The sequence below is a fragment of the Scleropages formosus genome, chromosome 20, assembly GCF_900964775.1.
Source record: "Scleropages formosus chromosome 20, fSclFor1.1, whole genome shotgun sequence".
Lineage (NCBI taxonomy): Eukaryota > Metazoa > Chordata > Actinopteri > Osteoglossiformes > Osteoglossidae > Scleropages > Scleropages formosus.
The window spans coordinates 24411100-24435825 of NC_041825.1; the positions used below are offsets into that span (position 1 = coordinate 24411100).

Here is a 24726-nt window from a genome sequence, read left to right on the forward strand (position 1 = left end):
TAATATGTCATTGTCTTTGAGGGACAAAGCTACTGTGATGTAAAACAAATTTCAGAGACATCTATATATTATACAGACACATACACCGTTGGTTATTGATTTATAATGTCACAGAAACGCCCATCTGTCTCCTGCTACTGGTGGGAAGAAGAAAAGGAGGGCAATTACTAGACTCAAGATAATTTCCCAGCATGAAGGTGACAAGCCGTAAGGATCACCGCACGAATGTTAGGCTATGGTGTTCGGTAGGGTAGGTGTATTAAATGCATTTTCGACTTACGACATTTTCGATTTACGACAGGTTTCGTGGAAGGCAAGTCAGGGACCACCTGTATATGACGCTGAGCTAGGTATGTGTTTGGGGGTTGCGATGTGTACTGTGCACTCACTGACACTAGGGGGTGCCAAAGCACCGTACATACACTACAGTACAGTACAGTGAAGTACAGTACAGTACACAGTACAGCGATGGTCTCCCGAGGCTGTAGCTCTGGACAGTAAGTTCCCCACCGGGGACGAAGAAGCATAAAGTGCTCTTCATTCCCTCTTGACTCATTCCGTCCAGCAAGACCGACGTCAGAAATACAAATAGGAACCGGACTTGCGGAGACTTTCAGGACCGCGGGTCCGAGAGGCGAAAGGAGAAGCAGCGGCTACTTCTGAAAAAAAAACGGACATCTTACTGTAGTTTAGCGTGCTGGTCAGTGCGTGTGTGTGTGTGTGTGTGTGTGTGTGTGTGTGTGTCTGTGCGTGTGCGTGGGCGTAAATACCCTAATAATTCAGCACCATGATATCATCTCAGCCAGGGATTTAAAAAGCGGAACTGTTGTGAACACAAAGTCAGATTGTTAAAAAAACACAGCAGGCCAATAATAATAATAATAATAATAATAATAATAATAATAATAAACAATGACGGAAGTTACCGTGGGAGGTCTCTGTCTACTGACAGCGCACATCTCGCGCATCATCCTCATCATTTTGCGGAAACGGAGGTGCACGGGTGTGTTCGCAGGGTCAGGCCGAGGTGTCGCCGCTCGGAAGCTCCATCGTAGCGCTCTCCTCTCCCGCGGCTCGTCGCGCTCGCATTGCATGTGACCCGTCCGTCGCTGCGCGGAGCTCCTGCGCGCACTCGGGACCCCAGCGATCGCAGATCAATACACTTGACTTAATCGATTCATCAGCTGATCGTCGGGCTACCATGACATACTGCTGCCAGCCGGGTAGGTCCGCCGCTTCTTTCTTTCTTTCTTTCCCTTTTTTAGTACATTGACCAACAAATACTAATAACATGATTTCCTATTCTCACTCGTTCTCATTTCCTATGTCTGTTGCATCTGAAATGCTACAACGCAACGGACAGTGAAAAACTAAATCTTAATGTTCTGCTGTTTCACTTTTCCGCGCAGCTCTACCTTACTGACAGTTAAATAAGTGTCCGATTAGACACGTTTTGAGCAGCAGGTGTCCGCAGGGGGGGTCTCTCTGAAATACACGCGCATTCAAACTTGGAGAACGCAAAAATCATGGTCATAATGATAGTAATAACCATTTACCATCATTCTGTCATCTAAGTCATGAGGCTTTCTTGTGCCTGGGGAGGGAGAAAGTGAACAGTGGAGTGTGTTCCAGTGCCAAGGAGCTGATGGGCTCGTAAAGAACAGGGAAAACCTTGCTGCTCCTGCCTCCATCAGTTCATAAACACATGTAACAGATATGGTATTAACTGTATCTCTTTTTAGAGCAGTTTACAGTGCTTGGCACCACATTTTTACTGGAGTAACTCAGTGTTAGTGCTATGGTCAAGGATACATTTACATTATATTTTACATTTATTCGCTTAGCAGATGCTTTTGAATACTGCAGAAATAATGAGGACTTCAGGACTCTCCCACAGACTCATAATGAATAATACATACAAGCAAAATAATAATAATAATAATAATAATAATAATAATAATAATAATAAATACACAGGCAGTAAATGCAACATTAAGCAATATAAAATAGTAACTGGGGCAGCTGGTAGCATAGTGGTTATAACTGCTACTTTTGGACCCAAAGGTCACAGGTTCCATTGTCACTTTGAAATGTAGTACCCTTGAGCAAGGTACTTACCCTAAATTGCTCCAGTAAAAATGACCTAGCTGTATAAATGGGTAGATAGCTGTCGGTAGAGTAAAATTGTAAATGGCTTTGGAGAAAAGTGTCTGCTAAATAAATAAATGTAGCTAGGGTACCTGCTACTGAGTTAAACATAGAAACAGACCTCGCTGGGTCTCTGTCTGACAAAGCACAACGACCGTGCATGATGGGTTCTATTTTTAGCCAATACTAAAGATGAGTAAAACAATTTAACCCCACTTTGTATTTTTTTTTTTTTTTTTTTCAAACAGTATGTAACTGGCTTGGGAAGTAACTGTAAAGTATTGACAGCTGTGTCCCACATTGTCCAGGCTCTGGGCCACTTTGAAACCAACATTTTTAGAATCTACAGTGTTGCTCAAAGTCAGTAAAAACCTGTGCTCTGCAGAATAAAAAAAAAACAAATTTTTAGACAAGGTGCCCCACTAGTAATAGGCAATATTGTATGTTGCATGAACTCAGTGTTAAAGGTCAGGTGGTCCGAAGGTCCTTTGTCTGTAGCAGCGGTGCAGTATTTTCTGCTTACCTGCTTACCACCTGTAGTAAGGTGCAACTGGTACCACAGTGGTTACACTTCGTGCCTTTGAACCACCGCTTCAAGGATTGAATCCCAGCTGTATAAACTTGTAAGTAATTGTAAGTAGTTTACTGTTATAAGTGACTTTGAAGAAAAGCATTAGCTAAACATATGAATTGAAGGAAAAATGCTCAGAATAGCCTTGTTTGTGGTTAAACATAAAGTGAATATTTTCTGCTTGCATGTAACTTTTTTGATTCATTTCAGTAAGTATAAGAAATCACATAAAGAACTCAGAGACAAGTGTTTGACATCATCACCTTCACCTGCCTTGATCTTAGTGCAACCCAGCAGGTGGGGGTTATATCCAGCCTTTCAGCAAGGAATATATTTTCCATTGGAACATGGGACGCTACCTTGCCCCTTTTGCCATTTCGTGAATTTGTATTTCTTTTTTTTTTTTTAACTTTTAAAGTCAGGGTATCTTGAGACCCATTAACTCCATAGTCTGAAGAGTTTTGATTTTGTCTTCATGTCATTTAGTGTAGATGATGATAAAGGATAGCAGATAAGATTGCATTGTGTTTCCCTTGTGTCAAGCAGTTTGAGCTTTGCAACCAGAATACACCAGCAAGTACAACTGGGGTTGCACAATTCATTTTGAGCATAACTGCTTTCATTTTTACAATTAACTCACAGTTAATAAAACCTTAACAATACATCATGATGCATATGATGGGCAAATAAATGTCCCCTGCATTTATTTCATATTGGTTTAGTAAAAATCCCACATATAGGTACGGTAAAAATACTTTTACTTTAATACTTTAAATTTCAAAGTACATTAAAATTCAAACTTATTAAAATCACGAAATAAAACAGTCTCCAAAAACATTATTTTTTCCTGATTTTTGACTAATTCATCACATAAACATACGCAGCGCTGATTATCTCGATACTGATCGCTGCCGCTGAAAACACCAGACTGGCTGCTGGCAATTTCTAGGTTAGAGCTGCTGTTTTTTCAGCCCAAAGATTGCAGGTTTGAATCTCATCTTCAGCTGTGGTGCCCTTGAGCAAGGTATTTACCTGAATTGCCCAACTTTACAAATGGATAAGTAACTGTAAATTGCTTTGGAGAAAAGCATGAGCTAAAATGAATAAATGTAAACTTCACAAGAGGTGTTAACACCCTCTTCTCTTTGTGTGCATTTCACTGACGCCTATCAGTTGGGCCTGTAAACACAGGTTATGCTTTCCCTTGCTCAAAGGACAATTCAGCTACAATATAATTAATTACCCAGAGAATGTTTGTATTTTTGTTTATAACACCAGGAGCCAGGGAACAATGTTTAGTAACTTGAACTTCTCTTCCATCTTATTTTGAAAGGATACAGGATCCTTCATAGTTTTACCATGCACTTTTTTGCAGCTGATTTAGCCTTTTTGTTTAATCTCTGGATGGATGATCATTTTAAATGTAGTCCTAAAAATGGGACTATGGGTTTCCACTGACCACTGCTCTTTGCTGATGTCAAATTTCCTTATTTTTTTTCCCCAACCCTATATCAAAATTGCTGCTTGTGACACTTTCACAAATTTCCTCACTCATTATCATCCGAGAAACGTGCCACGATTACCTCCCGTTCCAATACATCCTGTTTCTATATAGAAAATGTGACAGATTTTGGGAAAACATTTACATAATTGCACCTCAGTGTTGACATACTATGCATACATGTTGGATTGACCTTGTGACTTAGTCTTTCCATTTCTTCTTTCTTTTAACACAGTCAAGGTCTTCATTCCTATCTCTCTAAATAATACATTTAGTAGATGCTTTTGTCCAAAGCGATGTACATCTCAGCAAAAGTACAATTTATGCATTAGTTATAGTTTTATGTAATAATAATAATTATATATTGTTATCACTATTATTAGCAAGAGGCGGGTGCAGTGGGTTGGACCGGGTCCTGCTCTCCGGTGGGTCTGGGGCTCGAGTCCCGCTTGGGGTGCCTTGCGACGCGACGGACTCGTGTCCCATCCTGGGTGTGTCCCTTCCCCCTCCAGCCTTGCGCCTTGTGTTGCTGGGTTAGGCTCCGGCTCCCCGCGACCCCGTATGGGACAAGCGATGCCGACAATGTGTGTGTGTGTGTATTATTAGCAAGACATTATTATAACTATTATTAGAAAGACAACCAACAGCAAGACAATTAATCAGCTGTTTTAACAAATTTATTTATTTTAACAAATTTATCTCATATGGGAAAAGATTTTGTACTTTGAAAAATGGAAAAATACAGATTTTCTCATCATTTAAATTTAACCGATAGTTATTTCCTTCACATACACCTCTATTCAAACCCGCATAATCCCCCTTCGATTTACACTTTTCCAGTTTGTCCAAGGATTTTTGAAAGAATTCATAACTGTTTATAAGCGTTTACAAACCCCATTTCCAGAAAAGTAGGAACACTTTCTAAAAATGCAACAAAAACTAAAAACTGTAATCTGTTCATTCACTTGAACCTTTATTTAACAGACAAGAGGACAAAGAAAAGATTTTCAGTGCTTTCACTGATGAACTTAATTCTGTTTGTTAAATATGAACAAATTTAGAAATTGATGCCTGCAACACACTCAAAAAAAGTTGGGATGGAGGCATGTTTACCACTGGGTCACATCACCTTTTCTTTTTATTACACTTTGCAATCGTTTGGGAACTGAAGAAATCAATTGTTGCAGTTTTTCAAGTGGAATTTTCGCCCCTTCTTGCTGTATGCAAGACTTGAGCTGCTCAACAGTCTGTGGTCGCCGTCGTCCGATTCTCCTCTTCATGATGCGCCATACATTTTCAATAGGAGAGAGATCTGGACTGCAGGCAGGTCAGTCAAGCACACACACTCTATGCCTCCGAAGCCATGTTGTTATAACTCGTGCAGAATGAGGCCTGGCATTGTCCTGCTGAAATAGACATGGAGTTCCTGGGAAAAGACGTCATCTTGACGGCAGCATACGTCTCTTAAAAATTCTAACATAAGCCTCTGCATCAATGGTATCTTTACATATATGCAGATCACCCATGCCGTGGGCACTGATGCACCCCCATACCGTCACAGAGGCTGGTTTTTGCAATTTTCGTTGGTAACAGTCTGGATGGTCTTTTTCAACTTTAGCACGTAGAATCCAATGTCTGTTTTTCCCAAAAACAAGCTGAAACGTAGACTCGTCTGACCACAGAACACGTTTCCGCTGTCTTTCGGTCCATCTCAGATTACTCTGAGAATCTCAGAGAACTTGGCGGAGTTTGTGTGCAAAATTAATAAATGGCTTCCTCTTTGCATAATACAGTTTCAAGTTGCATTTCTTTTGCAGCGGTGGACTGTGTTGAGTGACAACAATTTTTCAAAGTACTCCCGAGCCCATGTGGCTATGTCCATCACGGTAGCATGACGGTTTCTCAAACAATACTGCCTGAGTGCTTGATGGTCACGCGCATTCAGCAGCGGTTTCCGCCCTTGGCCTTTACGTACCGAGATTTTCCCTGACTTCCTGAATCTTTTCACGATATTATGAACTGTAGACGGTGAAAGACCTAAATTCTTTGCAGTCTTGCACTGAGAAATACCGTCTTTGAACTGACTGACAATTCTCTCATGAAGTTTGACACAAAGCGGTGAACCACGACCCATCCTTGCTTGCAAAGACTAAGCCTTTGGTGGATGCTCCTTTTATACTCAATCATGATAACCTCACCTGTTACCGGTTAAACTGCTAATTGTGGAACCTTCCAGAACAGTGTTACTTGTAACCTTTTCAGTCTTGTTTTGCCTCTGTCCCAACTTTTTCTGAGTGTGTTGCAGGTGTCATATTCTGTTGTTTTTTTTATATTTACAAAATACAATTAGCTTTGTCAGTGAAAACACTGAAAATGTTTTCTCAGTACTTCTATCAGTTCAATAAAAGTTCGAGTGGTTGAACAAATTACAGTTTTTAGTTTTTATTGCATTTTTAGAAAGTGTCCCAACTTTTCTGGAAATGGGGTTTGTACATGTCACTTTATTGTGAAGTGTCTGTTTCAGTCCTGACATGCAAACATAGTGTATAAGCTTCCATTAAAAAAGTCCAGCTTTAAAATATACTAGTACTATAGCACACCTGTATCCTCTTGGTTCAGTTTCCCTTCCACGTTCTGTAAGGAAGGAAAGACCCGCTTTTAGGAAATGTATGCCAAGATGCCAGAAAAACTACAGATATAGAAACTGCTGATGAATAACAATTATTTGTGTCTGAGACTTCCCCGCCTATTTTTAGGTCTCGATGCAGCTGAGCTACATGAACAGTTGGTCAGATGTCAATGAGTCAGTGTGCATGCTTTGATATGTCATTAGTGTCTCATGTAGAAGTGTCAGATCTGTTTTATTAATAATTTTTTTTGCTCAATGGATGACATTTTTTGAAATACATTTAATAACATAATACCCGTGTCTGCATGGGTTTCCTCTGGGGGCTCCAGTTTCCCCCCCCAGAGTCCAAAGACATACAGTTCAAGTAAATTGGTAACTCGAAGTTGCGCTCTATGTTTGTGTGTGTGTGTGTGTGTGTGTGTGTGTGTGTGTGTGTGTGTGTGTGTGTGTGTGTGTGTGTGTGTGTGTGTGGGTGTGGGTGGCAACCTTATGAAGGACTGGTATCCCACCTAGCGTGTACCCACCTTAACTATGCTTCCCTGTGACCCTGAAATTATGCATCCACTAAGTATAAATTAATTATTATTAATTTAATGCATAAAAATAAGATAGCTAAGTCTTTACATACTCCATCTTTCAAAAAAAACATGTAGGTTCGCTAAGTATGATTTTTGTAAGTTGTAAAAAGTCTTTTGTGTACAGGGATTATGGTTACAGAGGCATTGTGTTTAACAGCTCACGTGTAAGTAGTTTTTGAAAGTCACAAGTATGGCAATGAGGTAACGATAAAAAAGTATAATTAAAATTTGTAGTCATCCATGAGATAATTATGAAACATAAATTTAAATGTTTCTTGTTATGTGTTACAGGTAACTTCTATACATTAAAAATTAAATGAATTTATCTACTCAAAACCATTTCACTGTTGCAGCAAGAAACAGGGAATGTATTGTTGTACCACTGAGGGTCAATGTGTGTAAATCTTCCATTCTTTATTTTTTTTAGGATTTTTTTTTTTTTTTTATGTGGTATGACTTTCAAAACCCTTTCCTGGAATTTGTATGAATTTTGTACCTGGATCTTACCCTCTAGTCTTCTGATAGCTGATTCAGCCTGAATTCTTTTAAACAAGGAAGAGGGACAATTAATGCTGACCTGTCCTATTAAATCAAAAAAGAAGATCTTGATTTATGCTAAAATGAAACTCTAAGTGATTGACAGCCACCTTGGAGGGACAGGCCTTAATTATGTGTTATTTGGATTTTTGATGCTTTTTCTTACGCCAGTCATAGCCAATTACCCAGTTTCTTATTCTCCCTCTGAAAGCATGCACGCACGCACGCTCACACACACACACACACACACACACACACACACACACACACACACACACACACACACACACACACACCATCTCAGGATTGCTGACCCAGACACACACCTCTGCTCTTTCCACAGGCCTGATGTGAACTTTTCATAACACTGACTACTGACTGTGGGTCTCACTGGGCCATGTAACTCACTTTGAGAATAGCGTTACTCACTGGACTTCAGCGACAGGTCCTGAAAGAAGTATTCACTTTATTCCAGTCACAGCCCTGTAGGCACCAAGCTGACCACACCGTAGGTGAAAATTTCTCCTTAGAAGAGGCCCACATCACCGTGGACCTGGTCTGGATGTGTATGAGATGCTCTTCAGCTATTAATTAAACTAAAAGGATTTTGTTGTACTACCTGCAATATTGATATAAATACAGTTCTTTGAGTGTTATTTATGTGGCTGATCTACGTGAGGGGCGCGGTGGTGCAGTGGGTTGGACCGGGTCCTGCTCTCGGGTGGATCTGGGGTTCGAGTTCCGCTTGGGGTGCCTTGCAGCGGACTGGCGTTCCATCCTGGGTGTGTCCCCTCCCTCTCTGGCCTTCTGCCCTGTGTTGCCAGGTGGGCTCCAGTTCCCCGCGACCCTGTATGGGACAAGCGGTTCTGCAGGTGTGTGTGTGTGTGTGTGTGTGTGTGTGTGTGTGTGTGTGTGTGTGTGTGTGTGTGTGAGAGATGAATTTTCTTATGTTAGAAAAAATTAATTCGATCTGTATGGTAACTCTGGGGGGTGCGGTGGCGCAGTGGGTTGGGCCACGGTCCTGCTCTCCGGGGGGTCTGGGGTTCGAGTCCCACTTGGGGTGCCTTGAGACGGACTGGCGTCCCGTCCTGGGTGCGTCCCCTCCCCCTCCGGCCTTATGCCCTGTGTTGCCGGGTAGGCTCCGGTTCCCCCCGACCCCGTATGGGACAAGCGGTTCCAAAAATGCATGTGTGCAATTGGGGGGCGCGGTGGCGCAGTGGGTTGGACCAGGTCCTGCTCTCTGGTGGGTCTGGGGTTTGAGTCCCACTTGGGGTACCTTGCGGTGGACTGGCATCCCGTCCTGGGTGTGTCCCCTCCCCCTCCGGCCCTATGCCCTGTGTTGCCGGGTAGGCTCCGGTTCCCCGCGACCCCGTCTGGGACAAGCGGTTCAGAAAGTGTGTGTGTGTGTGTATGGTAACTCATAAATTGTGGACAGCTTTTTAGACAGTGGATTTTTAGAATAATGTTTACCAGATCCCAGGGGCACGGTGGCGCAGTGGCGCAGTGGGTTGGACCAGGTCCTGCTCTTCAGTGGGTCTGCAGTTCGAGTCCCGCTTGGTGTGCCTTGCGATGGACTGGCGTCCCATCCTGGGTGTGTCCCCTCCCCCTCTGGCCTTACGCCCTGTGTTACCGGGTAGGCTCCGGTTCCCCGCGACCCCGTATGGGACAAGCGGTTCTGAAAATGTGTGTGTGTGTGGTACCAGATCCCACTTCTGAAATATTCCAACTTTTTGTCCATCGTTTATATATATGAATGAACTCATGATCTGTGTTGCTTTTTCTATCTCTGTGTTGCAGTGACACAGTGTTACTACTGTTGCCGATCAATACAAAAAATAATGCATAGTGCTTTGAAGAGTGCTAATATACCAACTACATGTTACCTATCTTCGATGAAGTATGATACTGAAGGTCGCATGCAAAAAACTTAAGATCAAATTATCAAAAAGATAAAACCATCAACAAATCACACTGTGACTGATATTAGGTAAATGCTTTATAGTGGCAGAGCAGTCCCAAGGGGTTATGGGAAGAGGAGTGACCTCAAGAGGTCACCAAAAGTCAGTAGACTGAACAAATTTACACAGAAAATTGTGATTGCACAGTTTCGTGGCTTGTTGCCAATTCTCCATAAATTCAGGAGGACGTCAGCTGCACACATGAGTCAGCTCTTACAATGCAAATGAGAGATTTCAGTCTAATTGAGTCAAATCACACACTTGCTCTCAAGAAATACAGTGGTGTCCACTTTTACCTGCCATCTCTTATGACTTAATGATATGATAAGAGTGGCTGAAACTGTGTATAGCACAGTTTTGCAGGAAAACTTTATATTATAACAATGCTTATGTTACATTTTAATGCAATGCTTTATAGAATAAATGCTCTTTAAAACTAAATACATGAGAGTGGGGGTTACATCACAAAATGAAAGTCCCCTACTGTTATTTGCTTGTGACCCTCACTGAGACATACATGATAATAAACACCCATTCAGAAAATCCTAGCTAGTGCAGGGTGCATCTCTGGCTTGTGTAACCAGTTTTTCTCAAGGTTGTTCTGGTTGTGGTTGCTCAGTCCTCAGTTTGCTCTATCAATACATCTCTAGTGTAAGTCTCCAGTTTCTTCAACCCGGGCTTCTCAAGGTTGTTGAGCCTCCAGCTTGTTCAACCAGTGCAAACTAAGGTTGTTCAGTCTCCAGGTGTCAATGTTTGACTCTGTCATCATTAGCATGGAGGAAAACCTTCCTCTATGCTACCTACTGTCTCATCTTGGCTTGTACCTCTTAGTCTTTCTTGGCTTGAGCATGCAGTACATATCATTATGCTTCCACAGAAGACCCCAGTCCCAATTCTAGTATATGATGTCAATGTCAATGTCTTCTTGGATTAGTATTAAGGGTATATATTTAGTTAAATATACGCAGAGGCAATGTGGGTTATTCTGATGTGAAAGATACTTTAATTAAAATGAGAAAGCCATACTGTATATGGGGCGATGTGACTATAAAAGAGGTACAGGTTTTGTGCTTTTTGGAGCCATGCCACACCTACATTGAAGCATTTCTGCATGGTTGAGCACTTTAGGTTAAGAAGAAGAAAGCAACATGCAAAAGAGCGTGGGTATTTTCATCTGTGGAGGAGCCATGCACAAGACACCAAGCAGATAACCCACCTTATTGAATTATTAATAGATCAAAGGAACAGTGCAGTTAACGTGTTTAACTACAGTTGGTGGCTTGTTTATCATCTAAAAGAGCGGGGGGAGGGGTTCAGTTCAGCTTTGCCACAGAGAGCTACTCCTCTGAAGCTAAGACATAATTTTCTTTCAGACAAGCCTGAGCAAATTATTAAAAATTGTTCATGTTTTGAAATGCAACATGTTTCATTAACTAAAAGGATTGAGAAGGTGGTGTAACAGCTATGGACGGTAACAAGTAACATATATTAGCTGAAGACAGTAGGTAGCATAGTGATTTTAGACATTAACTTGGAACCTGAAGGTTGCTGGTTTAAATCCCTCATTGATTCTATTGTAGCTGAATGTAAGGCTTTAAGGGGGGTGCAGTGGCACAGGAAGTTTGGCTGGGTCCTGCTCTGTGGTGGGTCTGGGGTTTGAGTTCTGCTTGGGGTGCCATGTGATGGACTGGCGTCTCATCCTGGGTGTGTCCCCTCCCCCTCCAGCCTTGCGCCCTGTGCTGCTGGGCTAGGCTCTGGCTTGCCGCCGCAACCCTCCTCTGGACAAGTGGTTTCAGACAATACATGTGTGTGCGCGCGCGCATGTGTGTGTGTAAAGCTTTATCACTAAAACACCCAGCTGATTATGTAGGTACATCAGAATCAGAATCAGAACGAGCTTTATTGCCAAGTATGTTCGCACATACAAGGAATTTGTCTTGGTGACAGGAATTTCCACAGCACAGACAGAATGACAGTGACAAGACAGGTGAGAAGATAGAGTAGGTGAACAAGGGATAAAAAATATTTAAAAATATAAAGTACCCAATATACAAAAATAGTCACTAGATACAAATGCAAGGGAGTGTGAGTAAGAGATATGATGTGATAAATAGTTATAAATATAAATATAAATAGCATTATGTATTGCACTGGTGTACTCTCTAGGGGAGAGATTTAGGTGTGCATGAGGTAGATGGCCTGAGGAAAGAAACTTTTCTTGTGCCTGGCTGTCCTGGTGCTCAGTGCTCTGTAGCGCCGGCCAGATGGCAAGGGTCTGAAGAGGAAGTGGCCTGGATGTGAGGGGTCTAGAATGATTTTGTTAGCCCTTTTACTGACTCTGGACGAGTGCAGTTCTTGGAGAGCTGGGGGGGAGGGGGATGTGCCGATGATTCTTCCAGCAGTCTGAACTATCTGCTGTAGCCTTCTGATGTCAGACTTCGTAGCTGAGCCGAACCAGACGGTTATAGAGGTGCAGAGGACGGACTCAATGACTGCAGAGTAGAATTGCATCAGTAGCTCCTGTGGCAGGTTGAACTTCCTCAGCTGATGAAGGAAGTACAACCTCTGCTGGGCCTTCTTCACAATGGAGTCTATGTGGGGCTCCCACTTCAGGTCCTGTGAGATGGTGGTGCCCAGGAACCTGAATAACTCCACTGTTGCCACAGTGCTGTTCATGATGGTGAGTGGGGATAATGCTGAGGTGTTTCTCCTGAAGTCTACGATCATCTCCACCGTTTTGAGCGTGTTCAGCTCCAGGTTGTTATGACTGCACCAGACAGCCAGCTCTTGGACCTCCTGTCTGTAAGCAGACTCGTCACCATCCCGGATGAGGCCGATGAGTGTGGTGTCGTCTGCAAACTTCAGGAGTTTGACAAAGGGATCTTTAGTGGTGCAGTCGTTGGTGTACAGGGAGAAGAGCAGTGGGGAGAGCACACATCCCTGGGGGGCTCCAGTACTGATTGTGCGAGTATTGGATGAGAATTTTCCCAGCCTCACTATCTGCTGCCTGTCTGTCAGAAAGTTGGTGATCCACTGACAGATGGAGGTGGGCACAGAGAGTTGGGTTAATTTGGACAAGAGGAGGTGTGGGATGATGGTGTTGAAGGCTGAGCTGAAGTCCACGAACAGGATTCTCGCATAAGTCCCTGGTTTGTCCAGATGTTGCAGAATGTAGTGCAGTCCCATGTTGACTGCATCATCCACAGACCTGTTTGCTCGGTAAGCAAACTGCAGGGGGTCCAGCAAGGGTCCAGTGATGTCTTTCAGGTAGTCCAACACCAGCTTTTCAAGTGACTTCATGACCACAGACGTTAAGGCGACAGGTCTGTAGTCATTGATTAGTTAAGTAGAATAAGAACATTTGTTGATTGATTACCAATAGTAAAATTGTGTCAGTCCAAAGTAAATATATAATATGTAAATACATAAGGTGGACATGTATTTGAGGCTTACAAAAAGTATTCAGTCATTTCCAGATAGTTGCCATGAATCTTGTGGACCAAAAATTTCATTCAGATGAAACAAACCAAAAACCACAAGACTGTCCTCAGTGATGAAAACAACTTGCTGTTCACATGCACCTTGTAAAAATAACCATTTCGGCACATTCGATGAAGCCCTATGTTCATCACTGTATTTTCAATGTTTTTACTGAATATTTACCAAAACCTCAAAGAGCTGCAGCTGCGGATCGCAGGAAACCACTGGTATTTCAAGAAAAGTAAGAAAAACAGGGGAGACGTATTTTGGTAGGCAGTGTGGTTTGGGTGTCATATTCATATCGTCAGGTGGATTTAGTGCTTGTGTGGGATGTTATAGTCACATTAAATTGTAGCGCAAAGACACATATATGTTCTACATTAGTTAATTTTGTTGACACTTTATGACTTACGGTTGGAGATTTGTGTTTCAGTAAATGCAAGAAGTAAAACACTGAGAAATGAGGCTGCCATTCATGTAGCCACCACAAAGTAAAAAACATTAAAATTAATATTAGACACTAACACCTTCCAGGTGTCTGAATTAGCAAAGTAACGCACAAAGGAAGTCTGTATGTACGGAGGCAGCTAGGTGGAACAGCAAATTCTGCTGCTGCCTCACAGCTTCAGGGCTGTGGGTTTAGATGTGGGCTTGAGTCCAGATCAGTGTATGTGGTGTTTGCATATTCACAGGGGTTTGGTTTCCCCATAGAAACGTGTTTCTGTTGAATTGGAGGATCTAAATTGCCCGTTGTGTGTGCAAATGCATGTCAGTGAGTCAATATGTGTGATTACTCTACAATGGGCTAAAATCCCATCCAGAATGTACATGTTGCACTTTATTCTTCTGTGATAGATTCTAGAGCTTTGTGATGGTGCATTGGACATGTTGATATAGGTAATGAATGAATGAATATATGAATGAATAAATTTTTTGAGAGGACACAGGCTCAGTATTTCAAAGGTAAAGTTCAACCTTAACGAAGAGTCCTCTTTTCAGGTTAAAGGAGTATAACAAACACAGCAGATTTCTGTCAAACTTCACAAATTTTTTATTTGTAGATATGCATCTGACCAAAAAAAATTATTCCACAATACACATACACACACATTTTCTGAACCGCTTGTCCCATGCCGGGTCACGGGGAACCGGAGCCTAACCTGGCACCAGGGGTGTGGCGGCGCAGTGGGTTGGACTGGGTCCTGCTCTCCAGTGGGTCTGGGGTTCAAGTCCTGCTTGGGGTGCCTTGTGACGGACTGGTGTCCCGTCCTGGGTGTGTCCCCTCCCCCTCCTGAGTTGCCGGGTTAGGGTATTTTGCAATAATTTGTTAGAAATACAGTGTTACAGGTATTGAATTTCACTGCTCATGTTTTTTTTTTTTACTGTGATAGTTTTGACACTTCTGACATGTTTTTTGTGTGTCTTCTGCAGTCTCATCAGACTTCACTCCAATGGAGAGGATGGAGATCGAAAGTATCAGAATGCATAAGGTGGATCTGTTGCACGACATCGAGGTAGTGGATTAACGCCACACACTGCAACTAAATTTAGGGCTGAACTGTCGATGATGGGCTAACATCTTCTTCCAGTGCAGAGAATAACTTTTTTCAATAATAAGAAGGCATATTATTTATTTAAAATATCAATGAACATATATATAAAACCCATGGACACTGCTAAATTAAAATCTTGTGTGACTCCTGAAAAAAGTATCTGTTGTATCATTTCCCCAACATCTTTTTGTGATTGCTTTGCAGAAGTTGAAAATGGAGATCGAGAACGTCATGGCAGAAATTCAGGATTTCGAGACAGCCGAGGAGAAGTGAGTGGACTACAGATTAGCTCATTGCTGGAAAATGAGTCATTCGCTAAATGAAACTGTGGGCAGCAGCATCCTGGTCCTCCTCTCTTTAGTTTGACTGCAGGGAAGTGGAAGAGTGAGTTTAGTATCTCATGGACCATTTCTTTCAAGAAAGTTAAAAATAATTTACCTACAAAACAAGGCAAGTTTTGACATTCTGAATTTACTGGTAAATTCCTTCTAATTATTTACAGTGTGTGAATCATTTTCAAATCCTTTTCCATATTTGCCCTCTTTATCTAAGCAATGCAGAGAACATGATTGTTGTTCAGCTGCATCCTAAATTTAGATTCTACAGTGTCTCTTATCCTTGGATTTGCATTCTTTGCTTCTCTATATGCAGTAAAACTATCGAGAAGGGTAAGCAGTTTGCAAGGGGCAAGAAGAAATTCAACATGGACCCTAAAAAGGTTGGTTGGCATCTTGTTGATAAAAAAGGTATACGCTATTATTTTAAATGTGGCATAACGTAAAGCATAGTAATTGTGTGCATTAACTGTACAAGCACTGAAACTGTGAAAGATAAAATTGTTGATCTTCAGTGGGTAGAAAATGTGACAAAACAAGCTGAAACAAAGGTTCTTGGGTGTTGAAGGAAAAAATGCCACGTTGGCAATAACAAGGTCCCTGTTGCAGTAAGTCACTGAGACTCAGAATCAGAATCCAATTTATTTGGCCAAAAAAACAACATATATATATATACACATATAAACATACATACATATACACATATATACATACATACAACATTTGCAAAGATGCATTGACAGTGCCGGAGAATATGAGAAAATAACGAGGGATGGAATAAATAATGAGGGAGGGACATAACATTCCCATGAGCAATGTGAAATACAATCTTGATGTTTGAAGGCTATGACCAAGCAATGACAAGGATGCGTTGCTAATGTTGAAGTTTGTTACAGGTACTGTTTGTAAAGTCTTTTGGCTTATATGTGACTTTAAATGACACTGGAAAGGGTTTCATTTGCAAATTTCATTAGAGTACAGCGAACATACCATAACCTAGATTCCCTGCCAGACATCCTCACAGATAAAGTGTGAAACCCTGCCCGAAAATGAAGGATCCCATAAAAAACATGATTAAGGTGGTGGTAATGGCGGCTACAAATATAAGGGTACCTTTTCCCTATTTTTGTAAAATGCTAGTCTTGTTGATGGTTACAGTGGTCTGGAGTCTATCCTGGAAACACAGGGCGTGTTGCAGGGTCCATTCTGAACGGGACAGCAGTCCATCGCAGGTCAACCACACAAACTTATTCACTCCATAATACTCTAATGATGGGTAACTGAGTCACCAAATGACCTGAAACACATGTCTCTGGGCTGTGGGAGGAAACTCATGTGAACGGGAGATACCGACTGTGCCGGATTCAAATGCAATTTGAAATTTATAGTCTAGCAGCTGCGAGGCTCCACTAACGCTTGCTGTGCCACTTTATTAATCTTTTCTCTCACTAAATGGATTTTACCCATTTTTACAACTGGATATTTTAACAGAGTAATTGTGCATCTTTCTCAGAGGTAAAATAATAGTAGTAGGACATGAATTTTTTAACCTCTTGCCTCTTTTGTCTTTAAAATGATATCTTACAGCCAGAGGAGGTTGAGATAATAGTGGATTATTCTTGACTTTGCCAACCATCACTTCACTCAAATCTTAGGAGGAATTTGTATTATATTTTACATTTATCCATTTAACTGACACTTTTCTCCAAAGCAACTTATAATGTTAGTCTACCTACAACTATTTACCCATTTGTACACCTGGGTAATTTTACTGAAGTAATTTTAGTATATGTACCTTGCTCAAGGGTACTACACCAGGAGGTAGGGCTCAAACCTGCAACCTTCAGGTCCAAAGGAAACAGCTCTAACTATTACATTACCAACCGTTTTATTTGCTAAACAATGGATAAACTTTCATGCAAGTACTCCTGTAACATAAATGTTTATGTACTATTTCTCTATACAAGCAACCAAGCAACCAATTTCAAGAACCGCTTGTCCAGAGTGGGGTCACGGTGAGCCGGAGCCTATCCTGGAGACAGTGGGCACAAGGCTGAAGGGGTGGGGGGGGGCACACCCTGGATTGGATGCCAGTTCATCGCAGGGCCACAATACATAATTACTACAAAGGAACTGTCGATATTCAGATAAAGTTTTATGTAGCTACTCGTGTGATGTACATTGGTTCATATGGTGGAAAGTAACAAACTGCTTAAGAATCACACGTCTGCATCTAAGTCTCTCTTCCTGCTAATGTAGTGTACACATTGTATTTTCTATGAGATGTACGTCGCTTTGGAGAAAAGCATCTGCTAAAAATAAATGTAAATGTAAATGTAAGTTCCAAGACGGGCATGAAAAAGTATGTTACATTCTAGGACTCATGGCTGTTACCTGTTTATTTACTTGTCCTTTGGTGCCATTTGCTAACCTATAAGATGCGATCATAGTGGCGTAACAAGACGGCGCATGGTCTGAGCAAGTCTGTGACGTTCCAAGCATCTCTGCGGTTTGGGTTGATCTTGATAGGCAAGCCAATAAATAAACAGACATAAGAGATGCACTACCCATGACATCATGGCCATGAGCGCTGCATAGGAGACAGAGAAGACCACATCCTGCCTCAAACTCAAGAGAAATAGACACCCCAGCTCCTGCTGGTAGATTGAAGACCTTCACTGGAGCCACATGAACTTTCAAGCACACCACTGCAGGAGTTTGCTGAAGGTTTCGAATGCAAGTTTATTCTGAAACATTTGCAGGGCAAAGCTGATCTTTGTTGATTCAGAGGAGAAAATGTGACTCATTGATGTGTCAATTTCAGGACAGTGTGTTTGTAGGTTTGACTAGCAACACGGATCTTTAATGCAAAAGTTGTTGTTTCAAATTCCAGGAGGGGGTCTACTGGGATATCTTTGAGAAAGATACTTGAATTGCTCCAAAAAAACCCTGCAATTGTGTGAAACTGTAGGCCTGCATGTTGCTTTAAATGATCTGGCAAAATGATTATCTATTCACTATGTGTTTGAGCCCTTTCTTTCTGAGAGCTCTGAGGGTGTCAGGGTGCAAGAAGTAAGAAGGGCAACTGGCTGCTGGGTCCTGTGAGGTTACTTGGCCCGTCTTCCGGCATTGTGCTGCTGTCTTGCTGCAACCAGCTAGAGACTGACAGTATGCAGAAGGGGAGAAGCCTGCATATGGACTTCCTCTGCAGAAAAAATACACACAATTTAGAGAAGAAAAAACCCACAGCTTTCTCATTATGAATATGTGCAGCTTAGCAGAAATGGACCAGAATGGACTGCTTCAGACACTTGCACTCATATATACAAAGGCAGTATTGATATCTTTATAACAAGTCTCCCTATCATATAAATACAAATACTGCTACATAACTGTGTTACCTGGTTTTGTTGAGCCAGCTCTGGTATTTTATGGGTCTCTGTACTGCAGCCAGCTTTTGTTCTTTCGAAAGTTCAAATTCACGGGTATTTTTTGCATCTATGCATTTATAAAAGTGATTGATGAAAAGGTTGTAAAAATGGTAAAATGGATTTGTTATTCCTGCCTGCATTCCAATCGATTCTCGGGGTTTATGAATGTGAGAAACCAGCATTGTAAGCATTTCTAAGATGTCCATTTGCTTTATTCCTCCCTTTCCCCTATAGCAATTCTCATCCCCTCATCAAATTCCCACACCCTCTCACTCTCATTACCCTCTTCCAGGGCATGCGATATCTTGTGGATAATAAGCTCCTGGACTGGAAGCCCCAGAATGTGGCTGAATTCTTGTACAAAGAGGAAGGCCTGAACAAGACGGCCATAGGGGACTTCCTGGGAGAGAGGTATTAACGTCTACATCATACAGGGGATAATATTTAAATATTTAAATATTTTAAGTCACCTGTGTGGTGAAAATTGTTATATCATGTGCCTGCTTTACTTTTTTAATCTACAGGGATGAAATGAACATTGAGATTCTGAAAGCCTTTTTGGAACTCCATGAGTTTTCCGACCTCAATTTGGTTCAGGCTTTGAGGTAAATAAAAAAAACAGCAGTTCTACTCACTGAGCAGTTGGTGGTGGCTCAAGACCATGATAATGTTGGCATTTCAACTTAATATTGTTTCCATTTTGATTTCTCTGGGATTCATTGCTTGTTGGGTCATGCATCTCTTTGTGTCGACCTGTGATTCTGAAAACAGCCGTAATTTCCCTTTTAACCTGCCCTTTACCTGTCCCTCAGACAGTTCCTGTGGAGTTTCCGACTCCCTGGAGAGGCCCAAAAAATCGACCGCATGATGGAAACCTTTGCTATACGCTACTGTGACTGCAACCCCAACATGTTTCAGTCCACAGGTGAATCAGAAACGTGTAGTTTTCTGGAGGGAGCCATTAGTGCTCATGACCAGACAAGTGCGGAATATTTCTGAATGAATGGCATTGATGATGTTTAAAAATGCATGGTTACATTTTGTAGTGAAAAAGTGTCCTTGCTTAATAAGGATGGTAGTCCTTAGAATTTCTTTCTTGGGCACAGAATTAACTATATGGACTTTCACACCTAGATACATGGTCACTGCTGCATATACTGTATAATATATATACTGTAACAAGCTCATAGCTTCTTCTTTATATGGTTTTTTATTGGTTATTCTGTGTGGTCATTTAAGAAATAAGTGTCTTGAGCCTCCATTATTGGTAGTGTCCAACATTGTCTTTCACATATACACTTAACATTAACAGGCTTAATCCTCATTCTCCAGATACCTGCTACATCTTGTCCTTTGCTATAATTATGCTGAATACAAGCCTGCACAACCCAAATGTGAAGGACAAGACCACCCTTGAGCGCTTCATCAGTATGAACCGTGGCATCAACAATGGTGGGGATCTACCCAGTGAGCTGCTGACGGTGAGGCGGGGGGTCTTCAGTGGGAGGGGATCAAGGTGTCACTAATAAGAAGTAACACTGTTACATCAAGCTCTACAGGAGAAATTTTGAGGATTCAGTAAATGTGCCCCATGGTTTGGTTGAGGCCTTCTGATCACGTTATCTTCACTATCATTCAGAAACTTTATGAAAGCATCCGAAGTGAACCTTTCAAAATCCCTGAGGATGATGGGAATGACCTGACTCACACCTTCTTCAATCCTGACCGAGAGGGCTGGCTACTCAAACTTGGTGAGACACTTTCATACAGGTTCACTGGACATTGCTGCTTATAATATGAGTAAATAGTATACTTGAAACTGGTGGTTGAATTTACAAATAACATAATTTATGACAAAAAAAAAATAAAAATTCTGTATAATAACAAATATAATTGTTTAAAAATATGTCCTAATATCTAAAAATATAGGTCTGAGAGGAGCTGTACATTCTTTTTTCACTGTATATAAATAATTTTAAAAAATTTAAATAATGGATCAGGACTGGTTCATGTAGCAGACCTTTCAGCAGATTAAGATCAGTAGGATTTACACAGGTCTTAAAAGTAGAAGTGAGAAAAGACCACTCAATCACTTGCTCTCAATACCTGCTCTCTGTGAGATGCATTTTTTTCTCTTGGTTGTTAAGGTGGCCGAGTGAAGACCTGGAAGAGAAGGTGGTTTATTCTAACAGACAGCTGCCTTTACTACTTTGAGTATACCACTGTAAGTACCCTCAAATTGCACTCACACAAAGGAGAATTTTGGTCAATAACTAGGTGCCTGCTAGGTAACTGAAACCTGCAAGAAGCAAAACAGTAGTTTTGACCTGGTTTGTGTTGTCTGTGGGATTTTTCCACTTTAAGGATATAGGTATAGATTTCATAACTTGGCTGTTTAGGTTTGAACTTTGCAAATTCATTCCTTTAGCAGCTGCTGGTTTACATCATACGCAGTTAGATGAAACTCCCACCCTAGTTCCTCACCCATCTGGGAACCGTTGAAAGCAAAGGCATGGTTTCAGTTTTAAGAGAAGGAAGCCCAAAGAGTAAAAACAGAGGAGCTCAATGAAACAGTTACTAGTGATACACATTACTTGTGTCTGACATTGTGCTTTGCCAGGACAAAGAGCCCAGAGGCATCATTCCACTTGAGAATCTGTGTGTGAGAGAAGTGGTCTGTCCACGCAAACCAGTAGGTCTACCAAGCTCTTTCAGGATACTCGTTGCACTCATTACATACCATAATCAGATTAATTTAATTCTATTGCCAAAAGAACTCCATGTACCTTTATTAAAGTTCCTACAGCATGATTCTGGTGTGTGTTGTTGATCTGGTGGATGTATGTGTCTGCAGTACTGCCTGGAGCTCTACAACCCCAACAGCAAGGGGCAGAAAATCAAAGCGTGCAAAACAGAGACTGACGGCCGAGTCGTGGAGGGCAAGCACCAGTCCTACATGATTTCTGCAGCCACGGCTGAGGAGCGGGATGAGTGGATTGAGTCCATCAGGTCAGAAGGGTTAAAATGCAAGTGTAACAGCTAAGGGGACTGGTGAGGTGACAGTCATAGTATTCACATTTTTGTAGAGTTTTTTACAGTACAAGTGTAAAGTCCTGAAAGGCCAACTCTTGTTCATGAAGATCATTTTAAAAAATCTTAAATAAAAATATAAATTAAAAAAAGAAATAAATAATTAAAAACAAATTTGAAAAAATAATGGGGCAGCCAGTAGTGTAGTGGTTAGAGCTGCTGCTTTTGGATCCAGAGGTTGCAGGTTTGATCCCTACTTCTACTACCCTTAGGCAAGGTACTTACCCTTAATTGTTTCAGTAAAATTACCCAGCTGTATAAATGGGTAAATAACTATAAGCAGCTTCACGTCTGAAGTTGCTTTGCAGAAAAGCGTCAGCTAATGGAGTAAATGTAATTTTTTTGGAGGATAAGTCATTACACTTGTCATTTTGGTGTGGATGGTCAATTTCATTCAGGCAAAACTGACTGTTAATGGCCATTAAAACTTTTATAAACAACAGTTTTAATACTGCATCCTACTAAAACCCAGAATTGTGAACCTGCTGAATGACATCCTGAAGATCTTTTTAGATTTCAGTTCTCTAAAGGTCCAAATATATTCATCTGAGGCCATTATGGAGTTTTATGACCTTAGGCCTAACCAAAACCAACAGGAAAACCTGATATATTGCTGTTAAATATGACTGCATTTCTTATTGCTTCAGATGCAAAGCTTAAAACTTCTCTTTCTAACTGAATAGGGCAAGCATCACCAGGGACCCTTTCTACGATCTAGTGAGCGTACGCAAGAAGAAAGTCATTAATAATGTGCCCCAGGATCGATGAGGATTTCCACTGCGGATCATTGATTGTTCTGCACTAGCCAGAGGATGACTGGAGGGGTTTGGGGTAAAAGGGGTGGAGCTATGTTAGCCCAATGAGGTCACTGCAGTTCGAACTGAAGACGGTTGATGACAACTAAGCTGTTAATACAGCCTCAGAACAGCAGGACAATGGCTGAGAAAAGCCTGCAAGTATCTCTTGATGCTGTCAGAGAGTTGTTTGAATGTGTGATGAAAAAAACATGTTTGAATGTGTGATGAAAATATGGTACACTGGCTGTTTGGAATCCACCCCATTACAGTTGCGTTCTATGAGACACAACATTGCATAAGGACACTGGAGGTCAGAACTTTCCTCAGGAATCGGATGCATGATTGTTGAAGGTTAAACTGGGAAAGTTCTCACCTTGTCAAACATTGAAGCACTGAATAGCCAAACAAACTGATGTTGTAAATAGGCTTCCTCAGGACAAACACACACCAGTAAAAATTTGCTGAGATGTACATCTCTTTGGAGAAAAGTGTCTGCTAAATGAATGAATAAATGTAATGTAAATGTAAAAATGTCATGCCACAGTTGACAAATACATCTATGAAATGTAGGAGAAAAAAATGTTGAAATCGGGGGGGGGGGATATTTTCAGTAACAGTCAGCGGCATATTTCAAATTGCACGTGATTCCAGTGTCTCACATTTCCCTGAACTTGGATACCTCTGAATTGAAGGGCAAGAAGGCAGAAATACTTAATGACCAAGGTAAAAAATGTAAGAACACAGGAGGTGTCGTTTAAGAGCAAAAGCTTTTTTTTCTGGTTTTCACTTCCACTGATTTCGTGGTATATTTAGCACCAAACACAGCATGATTTAGGGTGTGTGTTCCCCTGAGATAAAAGCTAAACTCAAGGCAGGCCTACAGATGGAAAATCATTCACCTCAAAGTAAGAAACAGGTGCACTAACAGTAAAAGATATAAACACAAAGACAGGACCAAGTGATGGACTCTGAAGATATTAACTAGGTACTGAGTCTGGCACAAGTTTCTTGTTTTAATGCAATGAATTTAGTACTCCAGCAGGGGGGATAGTAGTTTAAGCACAGAGCTTGCAGCAGTTTTCTAAGTTTATTTCTAAGTTGATATGAATAAAACTACATTTAAAAACTGCATTTAAATATATATACTGTATATACATATATAACCTTAACTTTTAAAGGGAGCTTGTATTTATTACTGAAATAATCGTGTCTCACAAAACACAGAGATAAATACATATTTCCTCTAATGTTCACATTTTCTGGTGAATAACTCACCTTAATTCTTTTTTGTAAAAGTAAATTGACTCATCAGAATTTTGAGTTAATTGAGTCATGGGTATATTATGAGCTATATTTAGAATTTTCAAATATTTGCTTTTTTAATTTTGGCAGCTGTAGTTTATGTACATAAATCTAGATGGTGAGCCACACATCATCACTATAAAATACATGTTATAAATATCTTTTCTCATTTTTTCCATACATATTTTAATTTCTGCAGGTATGGAATTTTATAGCATTAGTATACAATATATTGTCAAATTTTTGTTTGACTTGATTTTTTACTTTTAAAAGATTCCTCATATTTATTTAAGGTATAAAATATAAATGTTTGTACATTGACAGTGGTTCATTAAAAATTCTCATGTTATGTCATACGGTCATGCTTCGTCTGAAGTTTCACAGAGATGTGTGATCTTTTCTGTCTATGCTGATTTATCACATTTTAAAATTTAATTTTGTTCCATTATGGCTTACAAAATTTGATCCAGAACACACATTGTAAAACTGATATTTAATAAATTAATTGTACTGTGAAGCATGAATTAATGTTGCACATAAAAGGTGTCATGTTAGAGTGTCTTAGATGTGTTTATATTAATTTAAGGAAATTAGCCTTTAATGACTATGATCCTGTGTTCATATCCTGAATTTTATATATTAAACATGAACAGCTATCAAGTGATCGACTGAACCCACAATTTATTGTGGAATTTCTTTTGGGACCAATAAAGTTTATATGTATGTATGTATGTATGCATCCATTGATAACCCACTAAAACAGGGTCTTGGCTGTTTAATAAGACATATAAACAAATGTAAAACGTTAGGGAATTA

General features: G+C 40.8%; 1 protein-coding gene across 1 annotated transcript; it reads left to right on the forward strand.

Annotated features, from left to right (window-relative positions):
• The first annotated feature begins 932 nt into the window (after nucleotides 1-932).
• Nucleotides 933-22795, forward strand: LOC108930662 (cytohesin-3-like). The gene is made up of 13 exons (XM_018746028.2): nucleotides 933-1223; nucleotides 14834-14916; nucleotides 15160-15224; nucleotides 15607-15673; nucleotides 19014-19132; nucleotides 19246-19326; nucleotides 19534-19646; nucleotides 20054-20202; nucleotides 20361-20472; nucleotides 20869-20945; nucleotides 21342-21413; nucleotides 21576-21730; nucleotides 22495-22795. The coding sequence occupies exons 1-13, from the start codon at nucleotides 1202-1204 to the stop codon at nucleotides 22577-22579; spliced, it is 1200 nt and encodes a 399-aa protein (XP_018601544.2). The 5' UTR covers nucleotides 933-1201; the 3' UTR covers nucleotides 22580-22795.
• Nucleotides 22796-24726: the final 1931 nt, after the last annotated feature.